General features: G+C 38.6%; 1 protein-coding gene across 6 annotated transcripts in view; it reads left to right on the top strand.

Annotated features, from left to right (window-relative positions):
- The window catches only part of ITSN2 (intersectin 2), an 85,110-nt gene that overhangs the window by 16,998 nt on the left and 54,021 nt on the right, over positions 1–14,091 (top strand). For all 6 annotated transcript variants that reach the window (XM_030490308.1, XM_030490306.1, XM_030490307.1 and 3 more), the window contains exon 3: positions 13,243–13,335. In XM_030490308.1, the coding sequence (XP_030346168.1) occupies positions 13,243–13,335 (93 nt within the window). The remainder of the gene's footprint in view (positions 1–13,242; positions 13,336–14,091) is intronic.

The raw sequence follows: 14,091 nt of genomic DNA, 5'->3' as shown, positions 1-14,091 counted from the left end.
CACTTAATTTGTCTCTGTGATTGCTGTCTTTATCACAGATCAGGAAGAAGTAGCCCTCACTGCCACAGGATGCCTTCTTTACAACTGGAGAGCAGTTGCAAGATGTTCCTGTTCTCCTAACTCCCCTTCTTTTGTAGGCTATAAAGTTTTTCAGGGTTTAATGTCCATACTGATGCTGGATCTTGGTTTGGGGAGATATAATCTTGACGGTCCAGCTGGAACAAGGAAAGCAGTATTTGACGATCATTATCTTTCACATTGTTTCCTTTAGTACCATTGGAATTTTTGGGCTGTGCATTTTTTTGTTTATGTTTTTATTTGTCCTTCCTCTTCCCTCCTACCACCTGTTTCCTTTTGATATAATTTTTTGTGGTCCAGCAGGAAAATACCTCTGATAAACGGAGGTGCAAAAAGTCGTACTTGTAACTCATTTCACATGCTTCTCAACCTTCATAAGTCAAACTGGATTTTATACTGCTGTGAACAGAATTGAGTTTTGTGTCCCTGCGCTGAGGTGTGTTGGAGACTAGGGTAGACGTGAACGGATTGAGTGAAATCGTGGTTCCACTGATGTGAAGGGTAAAACACTGATGCTAAGTTCTGCTGCATCTTCTCTGTTAAAAAAAAAAAAGTCTGTCTCAAGATCCATGGTCTGAATTTTTTTGAATTAGGAGGAACCCTGGTCCCCACAGCTCAATTAAAACCTACTTGAATGCAACCTGACTCTTAAACTTGTGTGCACTGTAGATAAGGAAACTGTAGACTTGGGTATCAACAAATGTAGATAAAAATACTAAGCTGAATTAGACCTTGCAAAGAAAATACCAGAACTTGTTCTCCCATCTCAGAGAAGGAAAAGGAAAGAAATTCTAAGACAAGGACAAATATTTTCTCTGTCCTTACTTGTAAATTAATCCTTCCTCTCACTTTTTAGTGAGGACAGTGGTGTCAGTAGGTATGGAGCAAAATTCACACGCTCAAGTCAGAAGGGCGTATATCTTCCGCTGCCACACCCTGCAAGAAAATAGATTTCCAACTGTGTGTGTTATGTTTTCCTTACTCCTAACAAGTCAGAAATAGGGCTATAGGATTGCAGAATACAAAGTGTCTTATTCATATTTAATGAATATGTAAGACGGAAGATGTAAGAGGAAATCGTGGAAGGAAGAAATAATTAGACATGGAGGTAATGTTAAATGGAATAAGTGGAACTAAGTTTTTTAAGAAGGAAGGTTGCATCTTACGCCTTCTTCAGTAAGTGAATTCTGTAGACAGAGTATAAACAGATACCGTGTTTGGACTTCATTAGAGAAATAACTGGCTGAAGGGGAAGAAAATGTAAATTTTGACATGGGATGTTGTCGTAGTGATATTCTTCATGGATTTTTATCTTGAGACCAGTCTTAGTTGTTACTGTTTATGGCAACATTATCAGTAAAAAGCAAATGTATGCTGGTTAAATTGGTTGATGACACAAACTTAGGAGTAATTTTCCAGCCAGAACTATACAGTACGAACTGCATATCATTGAATTTCATCACACTTCTGTTGTGCTGTCTTCAAATAGCTTTTTAGTCATACCATTACGGGCTAGAAGAATTTTTGCTGTATGCTGGGGTCTCAGCAGTTGGCTGTGACTAAGGAGGAAGTCAACTGGACATATTAGATGATCATGTAATTATTACATGATTTGAGGGAAAAGGAAATGCATCCTAAAATGTGGTGAGTGAAATAAGGAGTACTATGTGCTGCTGCATAAGGCACTGGTGAGACATCTTGTAGGATATAGGTTAGAATTTGGCTTATCTGCTTAGGAGGGGAAAAAAAACCCAGGAAGTGTAATAGGTGCAGAGTTAGGCTTCAGTGTTATCCAGAAGAAATGAATTAAGTGTTGAGAAAGACTAAAAAGATTACCTTTGTTAACCTACAAAAATAAAAGCTTACTGGTTTTGTTTTTATTTCATTGTATTTGCTTTACAGTAAATAAATTTGTTCTTTATTTTTTCTTCTTAGGAAGATATACATTAAGGAGGAAAATGTCTTTTTTTAAGTACAATATTAGTACAAGGTTAAATAGAGATGAAGCAGCTCTTGGTACAGTTGGTTTGGAAATGGGAACGGTTCTGTCAGCATTTACGTTCTGGATCATGGTCAAGGAAAAGGTCTGATCGCCTTAAGGCAGAGCTTGAATTTTAGGAAGGAATTAATTAAGGTATTAAGAGTTTCTTGGAGTAGCAGCAGTCTGGACATGGTGACCTTGGAAGTCCCTTCCAATCCTGTGCTCCTAAAATGCAAAAAATAAGCTAAGTAAAAAAGTAAATAATAACATAATGAAGATTAGGGTTAGATTTTCATCCATTAACTTAGTTTAAGCCTATAGCTGTTTTGTCTTGCTAAGATTTGATTTTATTAGTATCATGTGTTAGCTTTTGTAAGGTAAGATTACACTGAGTGATGGCTTTTATCTGGAATAATAATACTGTAATGTAAGCTGCTTTATTCATTTTGATGTCAGTGAGACTTCCTGATGATTTTTCTTCAAAGCATATAAAAGCCTAAACAAAAACACAAGATGATGTACAAATACTGCCCCAAAGTGGAGCCACAGGACTGAAGGCTTAGCAGAAGGGGCTCAGAAACAGGAATCTATCACATGGCTGAGCTTCAAAGGGGGTTGGCTGTTAAAATTTTCATTTCCTTGAAAGTTAGCTCCAGAAGTTTGGGAAATGTGCTGATCTGATAAACCACTTGATGTGGTTGTTATAATTTATGATTGGTGGGCATTGTGTGAAGTGGTAACATCTACTAAATTCCATGCCATCTGTGATCGTTGTGGCTGCTTTGAACAGGCCGTAGACAGTATTGATTAGTACTGGCAGAATGAGTTCAGGTTTAGCCCACTAATTACTATAGCAGGAATAAACACATTTTTAGACACTGTTGTCTGTCAAATGTATTCATATAATGCTGTGTTGCTTTACTTAGAAATCTTGTATGTGCGGGCTTTTCAATATACTGCATCAGTTCTTTAGGTCATCTTGTTTTCCTGCAATGGAACAGTAACCTTAAATCGTGAGATAGCTAGAAGGGGGGAAACCCTAGAAAGCTAAAGGAATATCAGTGTTCATGGGCCTAGCCGCCTTATCAGGTACTTTCAGAGAAGTCATTAAAGTAAGTCACATATTTGTGGTTTAGTTGGATGTATAGTTCCTTGTGTGTGTCTCAAGGTAAGATTAACTGAATATCAAGAGCTGTCTTAGTGCTCTTCATTGAAGTAATTTGCTTAAAAGATACATATATTAATAATGGTATATTTTAAAGCATGTATGAACATTTCCTGTTGCATTTCTTCTCATAGGCGTAATTTTGTGTTTAACTGTGATATCTCTAGTACAGCTGTTTCTTTAGGAAGCACGTATTTCCTGAAAGTCATGGTTTCACTATTATCAAAGAACTCCATGCTTGTTACAGTGTGTGTTGATTCTTGTATGACAGTATGGAAAAGGGCATGCTTATAGTTTTTAAGAGCTTCAGGTAAAATTTGATGTGAAACAAGTGATAGTGCTGTCATAACACTGTATTTCACAAGAAATCTTCCAAGTTTGGCGAAAAAAGAATACAGGTGCAAGCTGATGTGTAAATTGTTTCTGATATAGATGATGCGAGTTGGAAAGCCAGCAGAATTACTCCTTTTATTTCTAGAGTTCTCTATTGAGACTGGATTAAGAAATACACAGACAGTGTATTTCTTTTTAACCTGAAGATAACTCAGCATCCACAAGGCTCACCTTCCTTGAAATTATTCTCTGCTATTGGCAGCATCTGTTACACTGAAGGCTTTGGGAAAAAAAATAAGATTAGACACTAAGGATACCTGTGAGAAAGCTGACCAAGAGAGAATGTGGCTTCTGCGTTAATGAAGACTAAATAGATTAGGGCTGTTTAGAGAAGAGACAGCTGAGGGTATAATAGGAATCTGTAAAGCCTTGTTCTTGCTTTTGTTAGCTTTGTATTTTCTTCCAGATTTTCCTACGTGTTTTCTTTCTGTCAGGGCTAGAAATTACGAAGGGGAGGGTAACAAGAATGATCAAAGATACAGAACAGCTTCCATATGAGGAATAATTACATTGATTAGGATATTACAGCTTGGAAAAGAAACGGTGGGGATGGTGGATACAGTAGATGTCACCTTCTCAAAGTCATTCGTCATTTTCTAGGCAGGGGAATGATAAGTAACCTCTGATAACACAAGAATTAACCAATATCGAATGAAAATATCATTGGCAGATATCAAACAAAGCACTTTGCACAGTGACAAATAGTAGGAAGCTGTGGATGCCAAAACGTTACTTAGATTCCTTAAGCAATTAGAGATAGGTGGATTTTCCTTCCGTTACTGAGGTACCGCCTCTGGTTCAGGAGCTGCACGGGGGGCTCAGAAGACATCCTGGAGAAGTACCACCACGTGCTCACCTCAGTCTGTCACTCTGTGCTGGAAGCTTAGCTGGTCAATATTCAGTCTGTGCTGGCAGATTTGTTACTGGGTTTTGTTTCCAAAATTATCTCCTAATCTAATTTTATTCCACAGATCATTCAGGAAATGGCTCTTCAATTTCCTTCTCTCCCACCCTTCCTGTGTCCTTTTTTTTTTTTTTTTTAATTTGGTGGTTCTTCTCTTTTCCTCTTTCCTTTCAAGCCTGTATCCCAATTCTCCGTTGTAAATATAGCACATTAGCCTTCCTCCAGGTCCCTCCTCAAGTCTGAAAACCCAGAAATACAGTTTTAACTCTAATGGCCAGATAATGACAAGAACTACAAAAATTACTATAAAGGATCTAATATCCTTTGATATTAGAGTCCTGCTCTGATTTTATGTCGGTGTATGTTTTTATAGGACAGTCATTTCCTTTACTCCTCGTAATTTCAAGGTTCATTTTGCATTCTCTTGCTGGGTATTTTTCCTGCCCGCATTTCTCCTGGTGTGGAAAGATTTACTAGCTGCCACAGATGGAAACTCAGCTGAATCTTTAGTTTTGTGACATTCCCCAGAGATTTGCTAGACAATAATTAAACAAATTATCCTTTTGTAAATTTTTAATTAAGTTGTAGGGGTTTTGGTGAATGCTGGTGAGCAGCATCATCATAAAAAATCCATTTGCAGAATTAGAAAAGTTTAGTCTAAGCTCTGGTGGCTTTTTTCCGCAAACACGGTGACTAAAAACTTCTATTTTCCTTGTTGAAGACTATGATGCTATACAGGTTGACAGGAGTCTACTCAAAAAAAAAAGCTTCTGACTTGTCTAAAATAAAGGGTAAGATTATCTTCCATCTTCTGTGTCATGCTGTGGAAAGGAAGGCTGTGGAGTCTTGTCAGCTGGAAGTGTGCCCACCTTAACAACACATGGAGGCAGGTCTTGCACCTGGTAGGGAAGAATTTGGCAAAGCATGCTTATTTTATGCTTTGATAATATTGCTTACTTTGAACTTTTCATAGCTTCCATTGGAAAGATTCTTGTTGGTGTGACTTTTTTCTTCTCTTTTTTTCTGTCTATAAAATCCATCCAAAAGTATTAGTTGCAGCATTAGGGCAGAGATGGTCCCCCTGTACTCGGGTCTGTTGAGGCTGCACCTTGAAAACTGTGTTCAGTTTTGGGCCCCTCACTGCAAGAAAGACATTGAGGTGCTGGAGTGGGTCCAGAGAAGGGCAATGAAACTGGTGAAGGGTCTGGAGCATGAATCTTGTGAGGACCACCTGAAGGAACTGGGGTTGTTTAGCCTGGAGAGAAGGAGGCCCAGGGGGAGACCTTATCACTCTCTACGACTGCCTGAGCAGAGGTAGCTCATGTGGCGGGTCAGTCTCTTCTTGTAGTCTCATCTTGTAGCGATGTGGGGGTCAGTCTCTTCTCCCAAGTAACAAGCAATAGGATGAGAGGACATGGTCTCAAGTTTCTCCAGGGGAGGTTTAGGTCGGATTCCTTCACTAAGAGGGTCAAGCATTGGAACAGGCTGCCCAGGGAAGTGGTTGAGTCAGCATCCCTGGAGGTGTTTAAAAGATGTTTAGATGTGGTGCTTAGGGTCATGGTTCAGCGGTGGACTTGGCAGTGCTGGGTTAATGGTTGGACTTGATGATCTTACAGGTGTTTTTCAAACTGAATGGTTCTGTGGTTCTGTGATTCTGGGCAAAGACATGGCTATGACATTGGATAGAAGAATGGGCTTGTTTCATGTGCTGCGTCAGTTCAGCTGATTTCAATGGCATCGTTTTTCCAGAATTAGGGAGAAAATACTTTTATATTTATTGCTAGTATTGCATCTAGATATGGAGAAGGCTTAGGTTAAGCCAAGTCAGTGTGCCAACTTTTTTCTGTAAGAAGAGAAGAAGTTAAATTAGCTTTCAGGAATAAAGCATGAGTTTACCAACTTTGTAGGTTATAGTAGTTGCACTTCTTGTTGAGAAATAGAAAACTTGCTGCATTAAAACTTCAGAAGAAACTATTGAATGAGTTGTCACATATCCTACAGAAAACTCATGTAAAAGGTGGCATGCTGGTGTGCAGTTGAGAGTACTGTCAGGTTTATACACATTTCCTAATGTATTTTTTACATTAGCGGAGCTCTAACGAAACTTAAAAATATTCTGTTTACACATCTTTAAGTAAACTTGCTATAATTTTCTATGTCTGTGGGTTTGGTTTTGGGTTTTTTAATGCTTTCCTTGCTTGGTGTGTTGCTTTGTTTCAGTGGAGCTTGGCAGTAATTTAATCAAAAAATGAGCTTCTGAAAATGGATAGCCATAATGAGCTAAATGATTCTGTGATTTTTATCAAGTATAGAAATACTATCCTGCTGTTACGGACTGAGAGTTTAACTGCTTTGGAATCAAATTGTTCTGTAAAATTCAGAAAACAAATGGATCTTTACTGTTAGCATGGACTAGACTATTATGTATCTCTAAATTGTTTTAGGGATTATACTCGTTGTAAAACCAAGGATTGTGTTTCTTGCATGGGACAGAAATGTTAATGTTCTTCCTTTACAGATAGATTTTGTATATAGAAGTGGGGGGATGCCACTGACCGTATCAGGCAAAATACTGCATCGTATGGAGTTCTGCTCTTGTTTTTAGGAGCAGGTGGTTAGTTTGCATGAGCACAATTTTAGTGATTTAGTGATTTTAGTGAACTGCTGAACTTAAGGATTCCCAATACACCAAAATATCTAGAAATGCTGTACATAATGTAGAGAACAGAAATTGTACTCTAAAATACAATGTGGCTGCTGCTGCTTTGTCCACGTTTCTGTGAGCAAGCTTTTCAATTAATCAAGCATTTCTTGGCCAAATCTGTGAAGCTTTGCACTTCCTGATGCTATTTACAGCCTGTCTGCAAGTAATGGTTATTTTTGGATAGCACATCAGAGACACTTGAAAATCTTTAAAGGTTCTCTTTGCTTCGATGGGCACAATTCTTGTAATTTTAGTGAAACTACAAAAGTGAAGGAGAAATGTGTTTCCACACAGCTTTTAACTATGTGTACACTGAAATTGTTAAGCATAGACATACCCTTTTCTTCTGGCAGTTGCTGTAGTGTTGCTTAATATACTGAGAACCTCTGTGAAGCATTTCTGGTAGGACAAGTAGTATTGGGATCAATGTGTGTTTTGTGAAATGAGTGAGGTTGCATGTGGCTCCTGTTGTGGCCAGAAAACATGGGAGCTGGGAATGAGAGCTGTGTTCCTCAAGGAAGGGCGGGTGGTACTGTGAGATGGACCCAAAGCCACCACAGTAGTAGTTCATAACACCTTTGCACACCTAAATAAGAATAAATTGTTATTATCAGTCAGCATTTTCTCCTACATTTGATATAAAGAATCAACAATGAAAGAGGGAGGCAAATACTGAAAATAGCAAAAACACTGATAAGGATTCTGGAAATTCTGACTGGTGGTAAAATGTTCTGTGTATTTTCAGACTGCTGGAGTGTTTATTTGCCACTGAGGAAAAATTAGAAGTGTGATTTCACATCTCAAGCATTAAATCTGATCTGTAATAAATAATGTGGTAAACTAATCTACAAACACAGACAGACAAAATCTGTCATGATTAGATTTATCCCAGTATTTCTTACACCAAACAATTCTCTCAAGGCTTCTAATGAGAGTAATGTGATTGCTGGTTGCATTAAGGAAAACCCCTTGTGCAGCATGAGGCATGCTGCTGCATGTCTGTGTTGAAATTTCCCCATCTTTAAACATGGGGATAAATATTTATTTAGGGTCATTATGGCACTTAATGCTAGTTTTTTTCAATGGTTTAAAAGGTGGTAATGTAATCACTCCTCCTCGTGACTTATGTCTACAAGGAATGTTCTTTCAATTTAGGTTTATTATCTCTGTGGAATTAATTAACTTTGTAGGTCATAGGAGCATAGTTTTTATTAGAGAAAAACAAGCAATGCCTATCAGTGAGAAACACACTTCTTTGGAGAATGTGAGAAATGTCTTATGATTCTCCACAAGTTAAAAGTTGCCTTTATCCTTTTCACGAATAGTACTGCTTTTGGTACAACTACCTTTTGCTATGGGTAGTACTAACCAGTGTCAGAGGTCGTACAGAGCATTTTCAAGTCTATTTACTTTTCTTCTAGGATTGCGCTTTCTTTTCTTTATTCTTTTTCAATGGCAACTTACCGTTTTAGGCAAAGAACAGTGTTTCCATTTCTGATGTTGGCAGCCCATCAAAGCAAGTCTTTTATTTTCTTCAAAAGATTATCTGTCTGATGCAGTGTTGTAAAGACACTTCTGGATCTGTCCTACTAAGTGCTGTGATCCTGCCGTAAACAGACCCACATACACTCTCGTGGAAAGATGCCTTTTATTTAAAATGAGCTTAAAGGAACAGAAAATGTTGTTTAATGTCCAGCATGGTCACTTGCTTCCAACCCTATAAAATTTGTTGGAATTGCTACCACATTAAATTACATATTGATACCTGTTAGACGAAGGTATGCATTTTGTCATCTTTAGAGAAGTCTTGAGAGTATGCCAACGTGATCTTTAGCACCGTGTTGTTCATGTGGGTCTGTCTTTGTTACTCCATACAAACTTTCTACATGGGTAGATCCACATGTGACTTTGAACTCTTGAACATGTTGTAGGGCTGTGGAGTGGGCAAGTAGAGGAGCTTTTCCTCTTGGTTTTCTGATCTGGTATAAGAAATCCACTGAGACATTCATGGACCATAAGTCCAGGTTTCCCAAGCTGGGTCTCGAGAACACTTGCCAGTCCTGATCTTTGTTTAGAGTCTTCTCTTATAGTAACAACCTTCTTTAGAAAAGACAGGTAGTTTCAAATCTGTCTCCCAAAGGTGTTACTAATACAGAAATGTGTTTTTTCATAAACGGAGAAAACAAGTGAAGGCAATAGTTACTCTATTCTAGGGAAGATCTTGCGGGGAAACATCTTCCAAGTTCAGCATTTCTTGAGCTTTGATTCTTAAAAATGCAAACTAGTCAAATACAGTGTTAGCTTCATCCAGATGGGTCTTGCTACATGTATGAAATTGTGTGATTGCAAAGTAACCTTGTTTCAAGAATAATGATTTTATAAGATATACATACTCTTTTTCCCCCCTCTCCTCCAAAATTGTACCATCTACAGTTGGGGAAAAAATATTTATCCTTTGAAAATTTCCAGGAAATTTAAGCTAAGTCAGAAAAGTAGAAATGTACTATTCATTGTCTGCAGCAAAGCCGGTCATGAGAGCATGTAGTGGCAACTGTATTTTGATTTCTGATGCTGAACTGGTCTGTAAAAGTGTGGTAGTTCACAACTGCTTGGTGCCAGCTCAGAATCTCTGTGGAGCCAAAGATTCACCACTGCTCCATCAAGGAGATGCATGCCTCCTGCCTCATCAGGGAGGTGTCTGCAGAGTGGAGGTGCCTGTGATTTGGTTTTGTGATTTGTGTGTGACTTGCCATGAGTAAGGGTTGGGGCTGTGAGGAGGGAATAACAACAGTGATGTCTCTGGGCAAAATTAATTATTCCTTTTAGCTGGATCTGGCTTATGGGCAGGATGTTTCTCAGCTCTGGGATTGAAGACAAGTTAATGCAAAAAAATGTTGAGCTAAGCCAGATAAGTTTAGATGATTCACCTTGGATTGCAGATATTTCTATGTAAGTCTTCCTGTAGGTTTGTCCTCCCAAGAAAAAGAGTAGTCTTCCCTTTGTCACTGTTCAACATGCCCAAAACTTGATTGTTTGTAAACCAGACAGTGTAATTTTTCTCACCAGTGATGCTGAGTGGCCAGTTTTACCACTGGTGGTAGCTTTGGGAAGCAACCACACAGTATTTGTGAGGATGGAGGCATATTTTGATGGTGATACACAGGAGTTTTAAACTGAGTTTCAAACTAATTTTGTCTGTGGTAAGTCTTTATTGTGATGGTCTCAGTTGTACTGTAAGTAAGCGCAGCAGTTACTTTGAAGATTGGTTTTGTGACGTGCTTTTTGGAATTGCAAAGACCTTGTGATCCCCTTTGTTCAAAGTGTTAATTTCAGATAGACCGATGTGGTATTTTTGCTCAGTATTTTGAGGAATCTTAATTTAAACGGCACTTTCTGTGCATAGATTTTTCTTTTCTTATTTGTATCACCAAATGGTAACATCAAAAGAGCCACGAGCACCTGGTTAAGCTAAAAACAAGCGCTTGCAATGCTTTAACCTTCCCTCTTGTGTTCTTTGTTTCTGTTCTGCATTGGAGTAGGTGTTGGAAAAAACAGTTAATGCTTTAAAGAAGTAGTGTTGGGTGGGCCTTGAATGCTCACATTGTGGATCCCTCCCATAAGTATTGGGTGGGGTATTTTTTATTTTTTTTCTTTTAAACAAATGCTTTCATTATCCAATGGTTATTAACATGTATTCGTAAAAGAATGATCTGTTCTAGTTCAGGCTGAAAATGGCAGACACCCTCTCTTAAGTGATGCTGGGTTAAAACTTTTTCTGGGACTTTGATCAGTTGCAGACAAGCACCAAAAATCTCACTATCAGAGATGGGAGAGCTGTGCTGACTCGAAGGTATGCTGTTCTCTAGATCCTAATTCCTGCTAAAATACCCTACAGTATATTACTTTCTAGACTCAGCCTCTAAGGGATCACAGCTTTGGAAGGACTTTGTTTGGATACCGCCTTGCTTGCCCTCTCCCTCCCCCATCTCATTTCTGGTTGGAATTTGGAGCATGTTTTCATTCAACCATCTAAATTAAAAGATGTTCTGATATCTCCTTTTAAGATGTTTATCTTAAATTTCAAGGTATTTTTGAATGTTGATAAGTGTTAAGAAAGATGTGGCTACAATTGTCTGGATGGAATATGTTTTCTCTGAAAGTTTATTTACAAAATCTGTATATTTTTATATATTTACTTTTAAGAAAAACCGTCAATGTGGGAGAAGGTCTGCTTTGCATTTTAAGGCTTACCAAATTATTTTCTTCCATGCCTATAAACCAAACAGTGGAGAGTGTTTTTTTTTAATGGAGGCACCAGGGAAATAAAGGTTTTCAGTCTCTGTCCTCAGGGATAGGGAAAATCTGAAATTCTTACCTTTGGAATAAATTATAAGTAGCTTGGTCTTTTTCAGGAATTATATTCAGTCTCCTGAAACAGTCACACAATGCACATTTGATAACGTGTGTTCATAGTTACCACATGCAGTGTACAAGAAGACCCTTTCATTAAGGCCACACTAAAAAAAAAAAGGTATATCCTCAAGAGAGGGAAGCAAAACACCAAATCCAGGTGCATAGAGGTTGTATCCTAATGCCCTCCCACCTTTTCTGTCGTTCATATCCCCCATGAGTTTCTGGTTTGGTTTGGGTTTTTTCTTTAGGATTTCCCTACTGGGGGAATTAAATTTGAGAGGAGGATGACAGTCTTAACAGGATTTTTTTAAGAGGAGACATTTAGTCTTTTTGGAAAATGTGTTTGCATATATGGATAAACACAGGTGAGAGATGATGAACGTGGTTAGCACGTCTATATTGGCAAGTACATCAGCATGCAGTCCCTTTGCTGTGTTGCTATTCTCTTAATAGTGAAAATTGCTGAAATTTTTTAGATTCAATACTATGAAATGAGGTTTATGTAGGAAAAGAGGAAGCATTTTATAGTAACTTTCTTTCAAATTCCTGTGGGTTTTAAAGCAACTTGTTAGTATCTTATTAGAAGAATTATTTATTCCCTCAGTTGTCTTTTAGTGAGCAATACAAATGCTTGAAGAACAGATTAACAGTTCTTTGGAAGTGGTAATGCTTAATAGAATGTATTTTAAAAGGTGGGGTTTTTAAGTAGTAGTCTTCTAATGCTGTTTTGGGGGTTTCCATTCAGAATTTTGGCCACTTCTTGCCAATCTTGATTTGAAAAATTAGACACTTGTCAAGAACTTCCCAACTCAAACTTCCTCCTACTTAAAAAGCAAAACCGATTATTCTGGCAAACTGCTTTTCCGGCAAAGGACACCCTGACCTTTATCCAGCAGGTTGGAGCATTTCTGAAAGTCACGTTTGTTCTGCCAGGTATATCAGCACAGTTCTGTAAACATGATTATTCCCTGCAGTTTCTCTTTGTTACTTTGAGGCTGTAATATTTAATACTTTTTTTTTAAGCATTGAAAAATAGTAAGTGGAAATTACGTGCTTTTTAAAAACGCAGAATGTTACTCCTTTGTCAGACAAACCAACATATTTTTGTAGCAGTCCCAATTTTGGTTTTAAAGTATTGGTAAGATGAAGCACGCATCTTTTTGGCAGCTGTAGGGTGTTAGCCCTCTGTAGGAGAACCTTTAAGTGATATTGAATGCCATTTGCTCATCGGTGAACCAGAGGAGTATTTGGTTCACACAGGGTATGGTTAGCAACATGCATCCTGCCCAGGCTGCAGTCAGCAGCAACAGGAAACTGCATTGCACCAGGTTTGAAGGGTGACAGAGCATGTTTGAAAGCTGACTGTAAAGAGATCTAGCTGAGGAATTGTCTCAGCTAGCGCTTGCACATCTGGGAAGCAGGATCTGGGAAGCAGCTTTGTGTTTCATAACATCCTTGCCAAACTGGTAGGAGCTGGGTGTGTCTAGATCTAACTTCGTCTCTTGAGAAACCAAGCTTCTATGTTGCAAGTGACGTGCTTGATTTTTAAGCTTTTTCAGTCGGTTTGATTGTTCAGTGTTTTGTTTTTGCTTTTTGTTTCTTAGGAGGTCCAAACATATGGGCCATCACCTCTGAAGAGCGGGCCAAGCATGACAAGCAGTTCGACAGCCTTAAACCCACAGGAGGCTACATTACAGGTTTGTCAGAGATTCTGGACTACACATTAACTTCTGTGTACACAGAAGTATCTTTGTAAACCAGTTTGCAAACTACATCCTATTTCTAGCCCTTTGTTGTGTGACTAATAACCATATTCTTTGGGCAGATAGCCATGGGTTATTATTAAACTTCTACAAAGTTTTGGCTAAAGTCTGGCACACGAACACTCTTTTATTAACCCTGTCACTTCTGCAGCTAGCAGTTACGTGCTAGCTTCAGCTATGTCTAGTTTCAAAATCAAAGAGTATCGGGTGAAATCTGTACTTAGATGGGAGGCTGCCACGGAGCACTTACAGTAGCTGTTGTGACAAGTGACGCCACAGACACCAGAAGTGGCTCTCCTCTGTCTGAACAGTGTTAGGGAATACTGTGCTGTTAGATGTCTTTGTTTTGGAGGAAGAGGCAGGGAGAGAGATGCTCACAGCTTGTCCTTGTTAATGACTGCTTGAAATTTATTAACCGTTGGGCCTTCAGTGAGTTCTGGATAGGCTAATGGCATTTTGCAATGGCCTGCTGTCAGTTCCAGTTGCATTCAGCTGCTTCTCTTCTGAAACAATTGGGTCATGTTGCTGTGCACCTCAGAATTTGCAGTTTTTAAATATAAGAATCTGCTTGTGATATCAAGAAAAGACTCAAGCTCACTGTCAAAGACGACTTGATTTAAGAATGCCCCATTCTTAAATCAAGTGTGTGCATGGGCACTAAAGATTACCCTTAATTGTTCCTGCCTGCCT

The sequence above is a fragment of the Strigops habroptila genome, chromosome 6 (genome assembly GCF_004027225.2).
Source record: "Strigops habroptila isolate Jane chromosome 6, bStrHab1.2.pri, whole genome shotgun sequence".
In the NCBI taxonomy this organism is placed as follows: domain Eukaryota; kingdom Metazoa; phylum Chordata; class Aves; order Psittaciformes; family Psittacidae; genus Strigops; species Strigops habroptila.
The sequence above is the reverse complement of the archived record's forward strand: the minus strand, read 5'-3'. Positions and strand labels throughout refer to the sequence as shown.